The sequence below is a fragment of the Mchenga conophoros genome, linkage group LG1 (genome assembly GCF_057382185.1).
Source record: "Mchenga conophoros isolate Kocher_MC1m ecotype Shallow Benthic linkage group LG1, M_conophoros_male_GT1.1, whole genome shotgun sequence".
Taxonomy (NCBI): Eukaryota; Metazoa; Chordata; class Actinopteri; order Cichliformes; family Cichlidae; genus Mchenga; species Mchenga conophoros.
This window is the reverse complement of record NC_140526.1, coordinates 28589169-28606156: the sequence shown is the minus strand read 5'-3', so window position 1 is coordinate 28606156 and position 16988 is coordinate 28589169. Positions and strand designations below refer to the sequence as shown.

At 40.0% G+C, this 16988-nt stretch overlaps 1 protein-coding gene and 2 long non-coding RNA genes across 3 annotated transcripts; 1 reads left to right on the top strand and 2 right to left on the bottom strand.

Moving 5' to 3' along the window:
- Positions 1-8487: 8487 nt before the first annotated feature.
- Positions 8488-9212, bottom strand: LOC146583550 (uncharacterized). Its single transcript, XR_014893156.1, has 3 exons — positions 9191-9212; positions 8937-9024; positions 8488-8729 (listed from the first exon to the last, which is right to left on the bottom strand). It is a non-coding gene; the product is annotated as an uncharacterized LOC146583550 (long non-coding RNA).
- A 208-nt stretch (positions 9213-9420) lies between these two features.
- Positions 9421-14649, bottom strand: LOC146583549 (long-chain fatty acid transport protein 2-like). Its single transcript, XM_085273346.1, has 10 exons — positions 14110-14649; positions 13598-13807; positions 13328-13486; positions 12990-13114; positions 12426-12620; positions 11519-11609; positions 11245-11443; positions 10910-11007; positions 10547-10677; positions 9421-10457 (listed from the first exon to the last, which is right to left on the bottom strand). The coding sequence occupies exons 1-10, from the start codon at positions 14573-14575 to the stop codon at positions 10284-10286; spliced, it is 1848 nt and encodes a 615-aa protein (XP_085129472.1). The 5' UTR covers positions 14576-14649; the 3' UTR covers positions 9421-10283.
- Positions 14601-16505, top strand: LOC146583548 (uncharacterized). The gene is made up of 2 exons (XR_014892445.1): positions 14601-14747; positions 15774-16505. It is a non-coding gene; the product is annotated as an uncharacterized LOC146583548 (long non-coding RNA).
- Positions 16506-16988: the final 483 nt, after the last annotated feature.

The window sequence follows — 16988 nt, the reverse complement described above, 5'->3', positions numbered from 1 at the left end:
CACCATTCACTACGTGCGATGTCACATACGAGCCCCACGCATCTACCCACGGCGGTATCAAAATACTGTTGAACGCAATCCACAATTAATTCAAAACAAGTCAAGATAGTAAACAGCGAAAAGCGCTCGCCCCACGTACCTGTTGCTTCCATCCGCGAGGGGAGAGAAAGATGGCGGAATAAGCGGTTGTACAATCTGCGGGTCTGATTAAGAAACGTGATTTTGATGTCCTGTAAAATACTTTACTGACAAACTGTTACTCCAAAGGAAGTAGAACGCAAGCAAAACCCCCTGGAAGTTACTTTGACAGACCTTCAGGCAGACACAAAGATAAACTTAGAGTGATAAAAATGGCTAACCCCAAGCTAACAGGTAGCCTCTCCGACCATGATTACAACCTTGCTGCTATGCGGGAAGCATGTGAGGATGAAGATATAGAAGAGATGGAACTTCAGAAAGAGATCGGAAGACCCATAGGTGACCACACTCCGTTACCAAGTCCCAATCCCAAAAAAATGAAAAGCAAAATAACTGAGAAGCAGGTGAGCATCGAGAATGTATATGAAGTTTTACTTGGCTTCACAAAGAGATGCGAGGAAAGGTTTGATTCGCTTGAAAAGAAGTTGGAAGCCTTCGAACAACGCATTGAAGTAAATACACAGGCGACCCAAAAAAACAGAGAGGAAATTGACAAGCTGACGACGAAGGTAGAGTCGCTGATGAAGGAAAACAAAGAATTAAAGGAGAGCTGTCGGGAGAGTGCACGTTACCGCAGAAGATGGGACCTCAGAATTTTGGGTCTGACAGAGAAGGACAACGAGAATACACGTGAAACAGTGATCGGCATTCTAACAAGAGTAGTTCCTGTATCAGTGGAAAAACTGCAGCTCATGGTTGATACAGTACACCGACTGGGGAAGAAAGACAATGCAGTGAGCAACAAGGTGCCAAGACCAATCATCATACAGTTCAGCATGAGGACGGCAAGGGATGAAGTATGGAGGAAATCCAAAGAGGCCAGGGTCTGCAAAGAACTGAACATAAAATTTAAAGAAGACTTCTCCAAAGAAGACCGTGAAGCTCGGATCAAGCTGTGGCCCAAGGTGCAGGAAGCTCGAAACAACGGCAAAAGAGCATTCCTAAAGGAGGGTTATGCAATAATAGACGGTAAAAGGATCGATCTGTGAGATGCACTTGAAGAAGTCACTACAAGTTAACCATAAAATGTGGGTATGTATGTGTGTATATATATGTTTATATATACATATCTGTTAAAAATACACAAATAAAAAATAGGAGAGGGTCAAAAAGCAAAGCCGTAGTTAAACGTGGGCTATCCAGAGCTAAAATTGCCGCATATATAAAGGGGTAGTACTGTGTTAGGGTCGGAGTACTGTTATGATTACATAGGTAGGACACTAGGCTTATTCCTGCTTCAAGCACTTTTTTTTTCTTCTAGTAAGTGCCAAGGAAGCCGTTACTGTTCTTGTTTTGTATTTTGTTCTTGCGTTTTTTGTTTTTGTTTTTTCTTTATCTTATAGATGGCTGTTCTATTAAGTTCCTTAAATGTTCGAGGCTTAAAAAACAATGTCAAACGTAAGGCCATGTTCTTATTCTGCAAGGAAATTAAGGCAAACATTTTGTTTTTACAAGAAACACATTCTGGTAAGGAAGAGGAAACATTTTGGAAACATCAATGGGGAGATAGTATTCTTTATTCACATGGTACTACTCACTCAGCAGGAGTTATGATCTTATTCAACAAATTTGCAGGGAGAGTTATTGATCATAAAAGCGACGGAATGGGGCATTGGATCATGGTGTTGGTAGAAGTCTGTGAACAGAAAATTATTCTTATTAACGTGTATGGATACAATAACAGGTCGCTAAATAGAAATATGATGTCTAACTTAAGTAAATTAATTGCAAAGTGGAGTACTACATATGGTTCTACCCAGGTGATAACTGGAGGCGATTTTAACCTGGCTCCTAACTCATGGCTTGACAGACAACCACAAAGAGGAAATCAACCAGAACACGATAGCATTATTTGTGACTTTTGTACGACAACCAATATGATCGATTATTGGAGGATGACAAACCCAAATATGAAGAAATATACTTGGTTTAGTCCATCAAATAAAAACGTATGTTCAAGATTAGATTATTGGCTTGTCTCCCAAACAGTATCATCATATGTTACGAAATGTGAGACCCAGTCAACCCCACTTACTGATCATTGTCTGATAAGTCTCTTATTATCTCTACGTAAACAACAAAGATCTGACAACATATGGAAATTTAACAATAGTTTATTACAAAACGAAGACTTCTGTAAACAAGTTAAAGAACTTAAATCAGAAATTAACAATATGAGCATGACTAATGTCAGTAAATGGGAATGGTTTAAATATAATGTGAAACAATTAGCTATAGAAACGGGAAAGAAAGTGTCTGCCCTACGCGTATGTGAACAGAAAAATCTAATTGAACAAATTCATTTATTATGTGGTAAACCCTGTATGACTGCGGAAGAGTCAGAACGCTTACAATCTTTACAAAATAAGCTAGATGAGGTGTACTTGATTAAAGCTAAAGGAGCATATGTAAGGTCTAGAGCCAAGTGGATTGAACATGGAGAAAAAAATTCATCTTATTTCTATAGTCTAGAGAAGCGTAGACAAACAAAGAAAAAAATAACTAAATTGAGTAAGGATGGTACTATAATTGAGGAACCAAACAAAATAAGTGAGGAAATTAACATGTTCTATAGTAATCTGTATAAATCAAGAACTGAAAAAGAAAATGCAGATATCTTTTTTGATATGATTAAAGATAGGGCTGCTCAATTAATCGAATTTTAATCACGATTACGATCTGGGCTTTCAACGATCATTAAAAATGACTGAGCCGATTATTAGCCCCGCCCTCATTTATCCGCGACACCTTAAAGGCCGGTCCGTGAAAATATTGTCGGGCGCAAAAAAGGTTGGAGACCGCTGATTAAGAGGACCCGAGGGAAGCCCGGAAAGCTAAGCAGAAGTTATTTGGAGAGGAGAGTGACTGCCGCTGGTTGAAAAGAGAGGTAAAAAAAACTTCAGTGGTGTTGCACACTATTTTATATTCTTTTTCAAAGTCATTGTTAACCCTTTAAAGCCGGTCAGAGCAGCACGCTCCGTGTTGTGTAACTATTTTTAAATCCCTGTAGAACCGGAACCGTGTAAGCTAGCGCAATAATTTGTTTTGCATATGAAACCGGAGGAGTTGTACTTACATCTTATGCCATCAGCTTGTCCTCGGTCACAGTTTCCTTCCACATAAAGCTTTGCAAAAACTGCATAAAAAGCGCTTGCAGGAACAAAAACATAATATTCCAGAAACACGCTTTGCCGTTCCTATCAGCTGTTCGTAACACTGATACTATTTATTGACTTTTTTAAAGCATTTGATTCAATAGACCATAATTTTTTATTTAGATCTTTAGAACTTTTTGGATTTGGAAACAAATTTTGCAAAGTGATCAAACTGTTCTACAAGCAAATTTATAGTTATGTTTCACTCAATCCAGGCATAGCATCTAGGATAGACATATTCTGTGGAATTCGACAGGGTTGCCCAATTTCTCCAAAATTATTTATTCTTTGCACTCAATTAATGGCTTACCTCATTGTGAACCATTCAGACATCGAAGGAATAAACATTTTTGATATTGAACTGAAAATAAGTCAGTTTGCAGATGACACAGTAATATTTTTAAAGGATAAATCAATACTCGAGAAAGCATTGAATGTCATTTCAATTTTTTCTAAAGCTTCAGGCTTGTGTCTGAACCTAAAGAAGTGTGAACTTTTGCCACTTTATGATTGTTTGGAAAATAGCATGAGGACGATTCCAGTGAAAAATGAAGTTAAGTATCTAGGCATCTATTTAGACAAAGACATCAACACTAGAGAATCAAAAAACCTAAAAGACAAAATTGATGGCATGTCCAAAACACTAAATCATTGGTTGACGAGAGATATTACAATTTTTGGACGCAATCTATTATCCAAATCAGAGGGCGTCTCAAAGATGGTTTATCCAGCATACTCACTATACATTACCCCGAAAAGCATTAAAAAGATTAACTCTATAATCTATCAATTCATTTGGCGCAATAAAACACATTACATTAAAAAATCACAACTTGTCAAAGATTACGCTAAAGGTGGTATAAAGTCAATTGATTTTCAATCAATGGTTGGAGTATTTAAAATAAACTGGATAAAAGCCTTCCTCTTGAAACCTGACTCCATATGGTTCCATATCCCAAAAAATATTTTCAAAAAGGTGGGAGGGTTGGATTTTCTCCTGAAATGTGATTTTGATATATTGAAGTTGCCTGTGAAACTGTCAGAATATCATAAGCAGGTCTTATCTTATTGGAAGATGGTGTTTGCCCATAACTTTTCACCACATTGCTCCACCTTGTGGAATAACAGAACAATTACAATTAATAAGAAGTCGTTGTTTATTAAAGAGTGGTTTGAAAAAAACATAATCTTTATAACAGACTTACTTGATGAAAGGGGTCAGTTTCTCTCAGTGGGTGTTTTTAATACGAAGTTTAACATTCAGTGTTCCCTTAGAGAATATGACAAGGTTTGTAAGGCAATCCCCTTACCTCTGTTGAGTTTGATTCAAGGTTATTTGTATTACTCTAAGGCACAAATTAGTCTACCTTCTTTACATCTAAACCAGATTCCTTTGACGGATAAAAACTGTAATAATAAAACCATGAACAAGATATTTAAAAACAAATTATTTCACGACTTTAACAGTAACACAAAACTAAAAGGGAGTAATATTAAAATAACGAACAAATATACGCACTTTTTAAAATGGCCTATCCCCCCCAAAGTCAAAGAAATGCAATTTAAAATAATTAATGGATATTACCCAGCAGCTGAAATGCTTAAAAAAAGGTTTGGGTTTGAGGTAGAGCCATGTGGATTTTGTTCACAAAATGCGGAAAGTATTGATCATTTGTTTTTTTCCTGCTCAGTAACAACTGACTTTTGGCAAGATCTAGTAGACTGGTTGAGTATAAGAATAGATGGGATGACCCCACTGACTCTAACACAAGTTTTATATAATAATGGTGATCCATCTAAGGAACTGTCCATGCTACACAAGGTGGTGATAATTATGGGCAAATACCACTTACACAAATGCAAATGGAAAAGTAAAAGACCTTCCCTAACTGTATTGAAAATTGAATTAAAATCTTTTTTGTCATCTTTAGAATTACTGAGTGATTCATGTAAAGAGGCTGCTTTGATATGCGACAATGGGACTCAATCTCTATCCTTTTAATGATTGTGTTTTTGGTGTACTAAGTAAGCCACATGTATGTTAAAGTGTTCGCAGAAAGGAAACTGTTATATGTCATAAAAATGGCCTTCATATATTTATGTATATGTATATATGTGGTTTTTTTTGTTTTGTTTTTTTTTTGTTTGTTTTGTTTGTTTTGTTTTTTTTCGTTTGATTTCTTATTCAACCTTTTCAAGATGTTGTTGCACAAATGTTGTCTCCCAACGAGAGATTGTAATATGTGCATAAATTTAATTAAAGTATTTAAAAAAAAAAAAAAAAATGTTGCTTCCATCCGCTAACGCCTCTCCCCCGCGTCGTTTCGAGGCGACAACCCGGAAGGCATATATCAGTGCCTCGCGAATGTGATTGGTCACAACAGGCATGTGCAGCCTCGCGGCGTGGCGTGCGTCATGACGCACGATGCCTTCACGGACACGCTCCGGTTGGAATTTAAGATTCCAATTTAGTTATAGACGCAGTTCTTTTTATTTTTATGTGGGTTACATAAGTATGAGTAAAATTTTTGGTAAGAGACCATACATAACCCCAAAACGTTAAAATAAAAACCTGCCTCATAAAACCCCTATAACAAAACCACATTAGGTAGGTAATTCAGCCAAACAATAGTGGTGGCCCAGGCAGCTGTTAAGGTTGAAACTTTAGCCACTCTTGGTGAGATATTTACAGCAAAGTACTAAATTTTTACAGTCGGATACAGAACATAACTGTGTAAGGGACAAATAAACTGGTTGATCAAGATGTAATCACACTCATCCAGTAGGGGGTTGATATCATGATCATAAATGCACACAAAATCTGTACTTTTATGAATTCGTACACATTATTTTAACTGAGAAACGAGCAAATATTTATATTAGTTATCAAATACTGGATTACTATAAATCATATCTCCAATTCGTCTGAAAAGTGGAGGATGGAGAGTTTCTATGTCAATGCTTGATGTTATAGTCTTTTTTCCCTTCATTTCGCCCCCACCCCCAAAGTTAACAGTGGAGGGCTTCTCATCTGAGAGTACAAGAGCGAATTGCTTTGTTGAAATCAAATTAGATCACTTTAGTCTACTCACTCGGAAGATCTTTCAGATAACGTTGTGCTTCAGCAGGAGTGGGGAAAATTTTGATAGATCCCTGGTGCCTGATGCGAAGTTGCGCTGGGTACATCAGAGCATATTCAATCTCCTTCTCTCGCAGCCTCTGTTTCACGTCACGGAACTCGTCTCTTCTGCGTTGCAGGTCTACGCTGTAATCCGGGAAAAAAGATATTTTCTTATTCTCATACGTCATCTCTCCCCTACTTCTAGCCAGTCGGAGGACTTTCTCTTTGCCTCTGAAGTTCAGAAACTTAGCAATGAGGGGCCGTGGTCTGTCAGACTTCTTCCTGACGTGGTGTACTCTTTCAAGGGTAATGTGTGAGGTGAAGTTATCATTCCCCAGGATTTATGGTATAAATTTCTCCAAAAATCCCACAGCGTCGCAGCCTTCTGCTTGCTCAGGGATGTTCAGTATCCTCAGGTTGGACCTTCTACTGCGGTTCTCCAAGTCGTCAATTTTGTCTTTGAGTTGCATTGTCAATTTCTCCATTTTATCGACACGGTTGTGTGCATCTTTAATGTCGTCTTCGTTTGCGCTCACTCGCGCCTCCATCTCCTCAACCTGCTCGGAAAGCGCATTAAGAGAGGATTCAATTTTCGTCAGGGTTGCTTGTATATCGGCCGTTTTTTTGTCAATATGTTTCGTGAGGTCCTCTTTAGTTTCCTTGATAGCATTGAGTAATTTGCTAATTGGCAATTCCTCCTCCCCATCCGCCATATTTCTTGTTGCCAATGTGTGCAGGTGTCCTGAAGTTTTATCCGTTTTCTTTCGTTTTGAGTGTCGCAAATTATAACTTGCCATACAGAAGTTTCCTTAGTAACTTTGCCTCTTGCTATGGTCCGGAATTGTATGAGGGCAAGTCAGGATAAAGATAGATTCCTGGGCCTACCGCAGGGAGCTCACGAATACACGTCTACTCTCGTCCGCTGTCAGCCATCTCCCTCCGCCCCGTTTCCTGGTTCTTGAGAGGTACAGATCCTGGATGGAGGGCAGGGGGGCGCCGATGATTCTTTCTGCTGCCCGTACAGTCCGCTGCAGTCTGCTCTTGTCCTGTTTAGTGGCTGCACTATACCAGACTGTGATGGAGGAGCACAGGACAGACTCGGGTAGCTGGTGACACACTGAGCTGAGAGAGTTTTGAAGAGATAAGTTCAGGCACGATGGTGTTAAAAGCCGAACTAAAGTCCACAAACAGGACCCTGGCATAAGTTCCCGGGGGGTCGAGGTGTTACAGGATGTAATGCAGCCCCATGTTCACTGCCGACCTGTTTGCCCAGTAGGCAAACTGCAGAGAGTCCAACTGGTGGCCTGTAATATCCTTCAGATGGACTAACACCAGTCGTTCGAAGGATTTCATGACCACAGACGTCAAGGCGACAGGTCTGTAGTCATTCAGTCTTGTGATGGTGGGTTTCTTGGGAACAGGGATGATGGTGGAGCGTTTGAAGCAGGAGGGAATTTCACACAGCTCCAGGGATCTGTTGAAGATGCGAGTAAAGATGGGAGCCAGCTGTTCACCACAGGTTATGAGGCAGGAGGGTGAGGTGTCTGGTCCGGGGGCTTTCCTGGGCTTCTGTTTCTGAAATAGTCGGCTCATATCCTCAGTGTGTATTCTGAGTTTCAGGGAGAAGGAAAGGGGGGTGAGAGGTGTGATGGAGGTCGTTGAGTCTGGAATGGGGAGGGTGAAGGGGGGAGAGGTGGAAGGTGTGTTGGTGGTCAATGTCTGAAGCAATGTCTCTGGGGAGGGGAGGGTGAGGCGTGGGAGTCTGTCCATCTTAAACCTGCAGTAGAAAGTGTTTAACTCGTTGGCCAGGTCTTTGTTTACTTCAACAGTGGGTGGGGGGTGTCTGTAACTGGTGATTTCCTGCAGGCCCCTCCACACTGACGAAGGGTTGTTGGCTGAGAGCCGTTCTTCCAGCTTCTGGGAGTAGATCCTTTTAGCTGCTTTGATCTCTTTGGTCAGTGTGATCCTGGCTTGCTTGTACAGGGCCCTGTCACCACTTCTGTAGGCGTCCTCCTTGGCCTTACGAAGATGTTGGAGTTTAGGAGTGAACCACGGTTTATTGTTGTTGTATGTGCAAAAGGTCTTAGTTGGCACACACATGTCTTCACAAAAACTGATGTATGTCATATGTTCTAATGTTAGCCGATTTGGCTTTTGCATTTCTTGATGAAGTGGACCGACTTAAATATTTGTCCATAGCTCAACCCTTGATGACGCACATGTATTTACATGCCACTAGTTTGAGAGCCACTGACCTAAAGGACACATCCAGATGTCAAAGGATTAAGAAGATTGTAATAAAACACAAGTTGAAGAGTTGTGAATGATACATATCTATATATCTTCTCTTCATTTCAATTCTTATTATGAGTTAAAGAGGACAGATGTTCTGATTTTACTCGTATACGTCACATAATGACTCAGTGCAAAGTTTTTGTTATTGTTAGAGTGAGTTAAGTTACCTTTAAATCCCAAATGGACCTGAGAAAGGTGATGATGGTGACATTCTAAAGACACTTCTGGAACGTGGTCGGAATGTCTGTCAAAAAACTGCACAAACGCTAATGTCAAGGAAGAACACTGATCAGGTAATTTATACTGGTATTTATTTAAACTACTTAGCACCGTTACAATAAGCTAAAATTGTCTTTACTCCAGTTTTTGCTGCCGCTGCTAATAAGGAATGAGGGATTTCTGTGTATGTTGATTTACTCACTTATGTGGTTGTAAATCCAGCGTGGCAGAGCAGAGAATGAGGCCTCTTTGTCTCCTGCCTTCTCATTGGCTGACCTCCACTCCCGGTCCCTCCGCCCCCAATCCCCTATAACCCCGACCACCCTTCAGTTACAAGTTTTGCAACACATTCCTCGCAAACAGTGTTGCAAAAGTATCAGTCTATCAGTCAACACATTTGTGAATATTTTTTTCTGTAACTACATTTAAAACACATGTGCAGTGTGTAGAGAAGAATATGTACAGGTGGAAATTTCAAAGTACACGTTCACATTTTTTCTACAAATTGTTCCTTTTTATTCTACAACTTCTCATATTTTGCAACAATACTTTCATACATTCCCAGCTTCTGTAACCAGTGGGTGCAGTGTGGTCGGCACCAGCTCTGCTGCCCTCTGAAGGTTTCTCCAGCAGCTCAAAAGCACTTACCCTCCACCTGCAGAAGAGTGAACTGTATGTCTTCCTCTGCTGTAACAAACACAGCCCCCCCTCCTACGCCACTGGAAACTTCCACTGCTCCTAAACTCCTCTGACGAGCCCAAAACCAGCACAAAGTGTACCTCACATCCACACAATAATGGGGGCAGGGATAGCTCAGTAGGTAAAGTGGTCGCCCCATGATCGGAAGGTCGGCGGTTCGAATCCACTTAATGGCTACCCTGAGGTACCCCTGAGCAAGGTACCGTCCCTACACACTGCTCCCCGGGCGCCTGCTTAGTGGGCTGCCCACTGCTTCACTGAGTGAATGGGTCAAATGCAGAGAAAAACAAGTAATTTCCCCATGGGGATCAATAAAGTATCCATTATTATTATTATTAATAATTCACCTATTGATTGATAAGCAGTTTACTTCAGCACACAGTCAACCAACACAGTCACCAAATAACAGTGTCGGCGATATGGGATTTACTCATATAAAAATCATTTTAAAAAAAAGAAAGTATTTCAGACTAAACAGTTGAAATATAAAAAAATGAAATGCATGCCATTATATGTTTGTATATCCACAATGTAAAGATTAATGTAAACACTAATGTTTTTGAGACTGACAATAAAAAAATCAGCGCTGAACTCGTTTAAAGCCTGAGTCTTCCTTCTGCAATGCAGTTGAATAACTCCTGAGTCATGGGTATGTAGCCCTTATTGTCTTCCAGGTAAAACAGAGGATCCTTGATGAGAGCAGGGTTAAAACCTTCCTCTGCCAGCTTCACCTTCATCTGCTTAAAGGTGCTCGTCACTACCAATGCATCCTGCCAGAGAAAAATGAAATGGTTACGGGATTATTGCTAAGATGTATGCAGATATATCTTAATGTGATCATTCATTGAACTTTATTTACCTGTATGCGAACGAAGCGTGGTCTTGCGTAGCTGGGCAAGTAGTTTTTGACATGCTGATATAAAGCTTTGCCATCAAAGTCCATATTTTCTTTCAGTTTTAGCGCTGCCATTCCAATTCTTCCCTCATGTCCTATTCAGTGAAGGTCAAAGTAAAAAGAAGAAAAAATACCCTCAGAATCCAGACATTAATCCAAACACTCAGAGTTTTTCCTCAGTATGTCAGAAATATGCGATTAATCTCAGAATTCCAAGAAAAAACTTCTGAATTCTGAGTTTTTTTCTTAGAATTCTGGAAAAAAAAGATGTTTGTAATATTTATGAGACATACATCACAATAATCTTGCTTTTAGTGTCATTATTACCTGGCACCTTCACACCATAGACATTAGCCTCTTCAACAAAGTCAACTGCGAGCAGGTGGTCAGCCACCTCCGTGGTTGCCACATTTTCTCCTTTCCACCTGTAACAGATATAATACCACAATGTCTGTAATTCTGAAATGATATATCTCAAAATAAGGTTTTAATGCTTTACTTATTTTTTTAAATCTAGCTTCACAGACAGTGTTACATCTATGTCAGTTTTTTATTGCAGAATAAAGTGTTTCATGTCTACTTTAAGGCAAAAACACTCTCTGGTACTCCTTGTCCTGACCTTTCACCCAGATTGTCAAATTCATTTATTATGTTTCACAGACCTGAAAGTGTCTCCAATGCGGTCTTGAAAGAAGAGAAATCCCTCGTCGTCAATCTTTAGAAGGTCGCCACTGTTAAAGTACATGTCGCCCTTCTCGAACACATCTCTTAGCTTCTTCTTGTCTGTCTGCTGCTTGTCCTTGGCATAGCCACTGAAGGGTGTTCTTTTTCCAATCTTTGCCACAAGCAGACCAGTTTCTCCTGCGAGTAAAAGTAACAGCATACGTTTAAGTAGTAGCTTAAAAGTCAAGACGGCACTTTAGGAAACAGGCTCACCTCTTGGGACTTCAATACAAAATCCTCTAGAGTCTCTGACTGGCTCCTCTTTTTCTGTGTCAAACCTTATGAGGGTATATTTGCATGCCATCTGAAACAGTTTACAGATACATTGAAGAGAAAAAGGAGTTAGTCATATAATTTGCATATACTATATAGGCTGTATACACCAGCAAACATTTGAAAAAAACAAAAACAAGAAAAGTCATGTGAAAAAGAAATTTCACCCACTCTTCACTTCAAAGATTTTATGCATCAAGACAAAATAAAATATATTAATCTGGTTTGGAATAGGTTTTACAATCAAGTAAATACAACATCAGACGAGTAACAACACACAAGATGTTACATTGTCATTATCTTTTTAACAAAGATTCAGCCAAAATGCGGAAGCAGTGTGTGGAAAAAGGAAGCAGACATTTCTGCAGTTTGCTGGTCTGGAGCACTTAAGTGTTGTGTTAACAGGATGCCATTAGGAAAGACATCAGCAGTGATCTTATAGAAGCAATTTTGGTTGCACATCAGTCTGGGAAGGGTTACAAGGCAACTTCCCAAAAATCGGAAATCCATCATTCTGCAGTAAGAAGATTATTCACAAGTGGCAAAAGATCAAAACAGTTTTCAGTCTTCCCAGGAGTAGACGTTTAAGTAAAATCACCTCAAGCTCAGACTTAATGTTTAGAGCAACTACAGAAAAAAAAAAGTTGGAATGGCCAAGTCAAAATCCAGACCTGAACTTCACTGAAATGATGTGATTGGACCCTAATAGATCAATGCATAAATGAATGCTCCCAAACCTCAACAGCCTAGAATGACGTTGTAAAAAAGAGTGGACTAATTATCTTTAGAATTGAAAGAGGGTGTGCTTTCTTTTTCACATGGTTATATCTCCCAATCTACATCTTACTTTGTAGAGAAAATGTTCTCTGCCCATAGCTCCAATTTTCCCACCATAGTTAATAAAGCCAACATTCCCTTCAGTTGCTCCGTAGCATTCACGGATACAAATGTTCCCAAATCGCTCCAGGAACTCAACCCAGGTGTCTTCCCTTATTCCGTTCCCTACGGCCAGTCGGACCTTATGATCCTTGTCATTGTCTCTCTAAAAGAAGGCCAAAGGAGAGGTGAGAACATAAACAATGACCATAAGAAACAATGCTCCTGACTGAAGCAGGTTGGTAGAAATCATTAAAACAGTTTGAGCTTCTAATGCATATCCCAATATCGTCATTAGTAAATTATGACCTTAAACTCGTCAAAGGAGCTTGCAAAGAAAAGCGTCTGGACTTCTTTAAGTTACTTGAAGACGTTTCACCTCTCATCCGAGAAGCTTCTTCAGTTCTTCTCGGATGAGAGGTGAAACGTCTTCAAGTAACTTAAAGAAGTCCAGACGCTTTTCTTTGCAAGCTCCTTTGACTACGATGACCTGGATGACTGAGAACCTTCACAGACACCTTAAACTTGTGTTTACCTTCGGTGTGTTGCAGAGGTAGCGCATGACCTCGCCTATGTACTGGATGACAGTCACATTGTACTTTCTACAGTCATTCCAAAAGTTGGAGGCAGAGAACTTGCTTCTCAAAACAACAGTGGTGCCTAAAAATGGAAAGATACAGAGTTCAGCAAATATGCCGCTTCATGCTAAGAGTTCAGTGTTGTAAACTCTGCAAGGCGAACTTTAGGACTTCAAAGTACAAACAATGGAAGCGGGTGTAGTTTGAGGTCATGTATATGTTGGTTTAACCTGCAATAAATTCAGGTGAAATCTTGATTTGTGGTTTTATTTTTTGGTAATATTTTATGTGTTACCTTTTTCTATAGCTCCACAAAGTCCCATAAGAAAGCCAGCAGTGTGGTACAGAGGCAGATATATGTAGACAATATCGTCTGAGCGCACACCAGCAAAGGTCAGGGCAAAAGCTGGCATCCATACCCTCTCATGGTTAATCACAGCTGCTTTTGGAAGCCCTATAAGAGCAGATGTAGTACAGTTTTATTGTCATCCTTTTACTCAACCTCTGCATGATAATTGTATGAACATAGATTAGAAGTCAAGGCCAGATAAGCCCTCGAGGTTACCTGTGGTTCCTGATGTGTAGATGTACACCGCAGGACTCTTGATGTTAATGCTGGCCCTGAGCTGACGGGACAGGGGCTCGTCTGACTCCATCTGAATTTTGTCAGAGAGGCTTTCGATGCCGTCCACATGACAGTGCTCACGGAGGATAAACACAAGGATACCCTGCTGCTTCAAAGTGGGCAGCACCTCCTCTATTGCTCCTTGAAGGTCTGAGAGCCAGGGAGGTAAAAAGAAAAGAGGTGCTGATCAGTCATTACAGGGTTACATAAATGTGTGTTTAATAAACAGTCGATCTATTTGATGGTGAAATTAATAAGATATACCCATGCAACTTTAGTGCAGTCCAAACCTCCCAGATTAAAAAAAAATAGTCAGAGATACAAAAAGATCTTTTTAAATGAATTAGACAATATGATCACGTGATATTAAAAAACGAAAGATATGCGCACGTTTAAAGTTAATTTCATTAAAACAAACCCCAACAGCTTACTGCAGTATTTACGCAGCTTACCAGCGCCAGCGATCAGGACTTTGGCTTCACAGCAGGAGAAACAGTGCAGCAGGGATTTGGATCTTATGTTGACGTTGAGGAAGGACGCTGTGCATCCCAGCTTGGACAGTGCGAGCCACATCCATACAAACCACGGCTCGTTGCCCAAGAAGAGGGCTACCGTGTCCCCCTGCTTGAGGTGGGCATGCGTTAACAGAGCCCTGGCCACTTTGTTGCTTTCTCTGTCGGCTTGGCTGTACGTGTAGGAGCTTTCCTCGTAAACTATGAACTTCTTATGCGGATGCTCCGCCACTTTGTCCAGAAAACGATCTAAAATACTGTAAAACTTTTTCTTGATTCTACTCATGCGTATACCGACATAAATGGAAATAAATGTGTATGTTAAATCTTTCAAAAAATAAGGATTCCGGAAGTAAATCAGTAAGGGCAAGACTGCCAACGCGGTGCACAAAATATATGCAAGCATTTTTGTTTTTTAAAAAAGACGAATATGTCAGACCTGCTGCTGGATTCATACATCACCTTTCAACGGACTCCAGCCCTTGGATCATTTCCGTTTACGCCTCCTGAACTTTGAACGAGTTTGAGAGTTCGAGGGGTTAAAATGGGACGACACCCCCCTTTGCCTGCTGTGATTTGTGAGTCTCTTTCTTAACGTTTTTCCTTTTTCTTTCTTTTTTTCTTCTTCTTTTTTTGGCTGGGGAGGAATCACATGAACTCGATGTAGCAGTAGTAAAGTATTTAAAAAAACTGAGGAATAGAATTTTTAAATACATATTTTTCTTAATTTTATATATATATATATATATATAGATAGATAGATATATCAACTGACCTCGGCACACCTGCACCAGGGTAAACCTCCGCCTACCGTAGTCCTGCTTTACATGTGAAAATAGAGCAACAGGACTGCTGAGTCTTTGACTTTATTTATTTTCTGTTGTGTTTTACTTGCATCTATTTGAAAGAGTGAGTGTAAACACAAAAAATATTTTATTTTATGTGCTGGAATGTGCAGAAAATAGGTTTAAATGTTAAACTAATTTATTCAAGTCAGAGAATGTTGCATATAATTAAATTTTTGCTTGATGCATAAAGTTAAAAGATTAAAACTAATAAAACAAGTTTAAAAAAAAGAGACTTTTCCATTTGATTACATTTTGTATGATGGATTATGTAGAAAAAGTAGAATTGGGCTGAAAGATCTATCGCTTTATCACCTCTTCAGGTTGTAAATCGTGTTTTTAAAAAGTAACTAAGTAATTAATTACTTTTGAAAATAAGTAATCAGTAAAGTAATGGGATTACTTTTTTGGGGACGTAATCAGTAATTAGTTACTGATTACTTTTTTCAAGTAACTTGACCAACACTGGTAGCAAGCGAGCTAAGCACAGGGATGCATGTACCGTTTGCACAGTGTGGTGAACGAGGGAAAAAAGGTGGTCAAAGTATTAGAGCAATCCATCTTTAAAACATCTAAATGGGGCAAATTATAATTTTCTTTCAATTTTAAAATAAAAAAGATGCTGTTGATGTCATCCAGGGAAGGACGGACGTTGTTTTGCTGTGCTGTATTTTAATGTGAAGTGTACATATTTATTTTTTATATTGCATGCATTGGTTATATTTTTGTGCAGTGTTTTATTTAGTTTGCATGTTTTAGTTGCCGGCAAATTGTCCTGGAGAGACTCCGCCTTTCCCCCCGTTTTTACTAATTGGACACACCTGAGAGAAAAGAAAAGGTAATTTACAGAGTGCTCAAGGACACATAAGAGGTTTGGAGCCGGTGTTCAACGCAAATGGAACACGGAGAATGCGAGACAGACAGAGGAAAGACACAGACGATCAGAGAGTAGAGATGATCAGATGGAGCAGACGACCAGCGACTGGGAAGAGAGATTACCAGCGACTGGAAAGGGGAAACGATCAGAGGAAAAAAGGCAGATGACCAGCGACTAGGGACGCGTAGCGGCAGTCTGGTGGCAATAACGACAAGAGCCAGCTCGTGCACTGTGGGAGAACAGAAGCAGTGAGACCGCGGTGCCGATTGCAGTTTGAGGAAGCGGCGGGCGGAGTTGAGAGCTCTGCCCACCCGGGTAAGTCTTTGACTTATCCTTTTTATAAAGTAAACTGCCAAAGGAATGGTGACTGCCGCTCCCTCCCTTTCTTCAGTGCACCAGGACGTGGAATGCGGGGAGGAAGGCGAGGACTCCGCTGGGTTTAATACTACGCTGGACCTCTTAGTTTTCTGTGACTTTTAGGCCGTGGTGGATTCCACTGGACTTTTAATGTTGTGTGTTATTGATTTTTATTGTGTCTTCCCTTGGCCAAGGTTGTTTTAATTCATTTTATATTTTTAACTATTTAAATATAATAAATTATATTTTTAATTCTACAGTTTTTGTATCGTGTGCTTTTCCCTCGGCGGCTCCACTGCTCTGCCCGCTTTGAGGAAGGTTTCCTTCCTTTTAAAAAACACAAACCATCTTGGAAGCATAATCAGCCTTTCCGCTCCGTTACATTATCATTTCAAATAATAATTTTATAGGATGATATCAAGCATTTTAAGTAGAGATAGTGTTCTTCACAAACTAGCTGGTGTTATCTGTTAATAAGCCAATAAAATGCATTATCAAAATAACCCTATGACTTTCAAACTGGGGCAGCACGGTGGCACGGTGGTTAGCACTGTTGCCGCACAGCAAGAAGGTCCTGAGTTCAATTCCACCATCAGGCCGGGGTCTTTCTGTGTGGAGTTTGCATGTTCTCCCCGTGTTTGCGTGGGTTCTCTCCGGGTACTCCGGCTTCCTCCCACCGTCCAAAGACATGCAGCTTGTGGGGATAGGTTAATTGATTAATCCAAATTGTCACTAGGTGT

Excerpts from the sequence above, each read along its gene's own strand:
- LOC146583549 (XM_085273346.1), bottom strand. The coding sequence starts at position 14,575 with ATGCTTGCATATATTTTGTGCACCGCGTTGGCAGTCTTGCCCTTACTG. Across the intron at positions 13,808-14,109 it reads AGTCCTGATCGCTGGCGCTG|ACCTTCAAGGAGCAATAGAG; the intron begins GTAAGCTGCGTA and ends CCTGGCTCTCAG. Across the intron at positions 11,444-11,518 it reads TTGTATTGAAGTCCCAAGAG|GAGAAACTGGTCTGCTTGTG; the intron begins GTGAGCCTGTTT and ends TTTTACTCGCAG.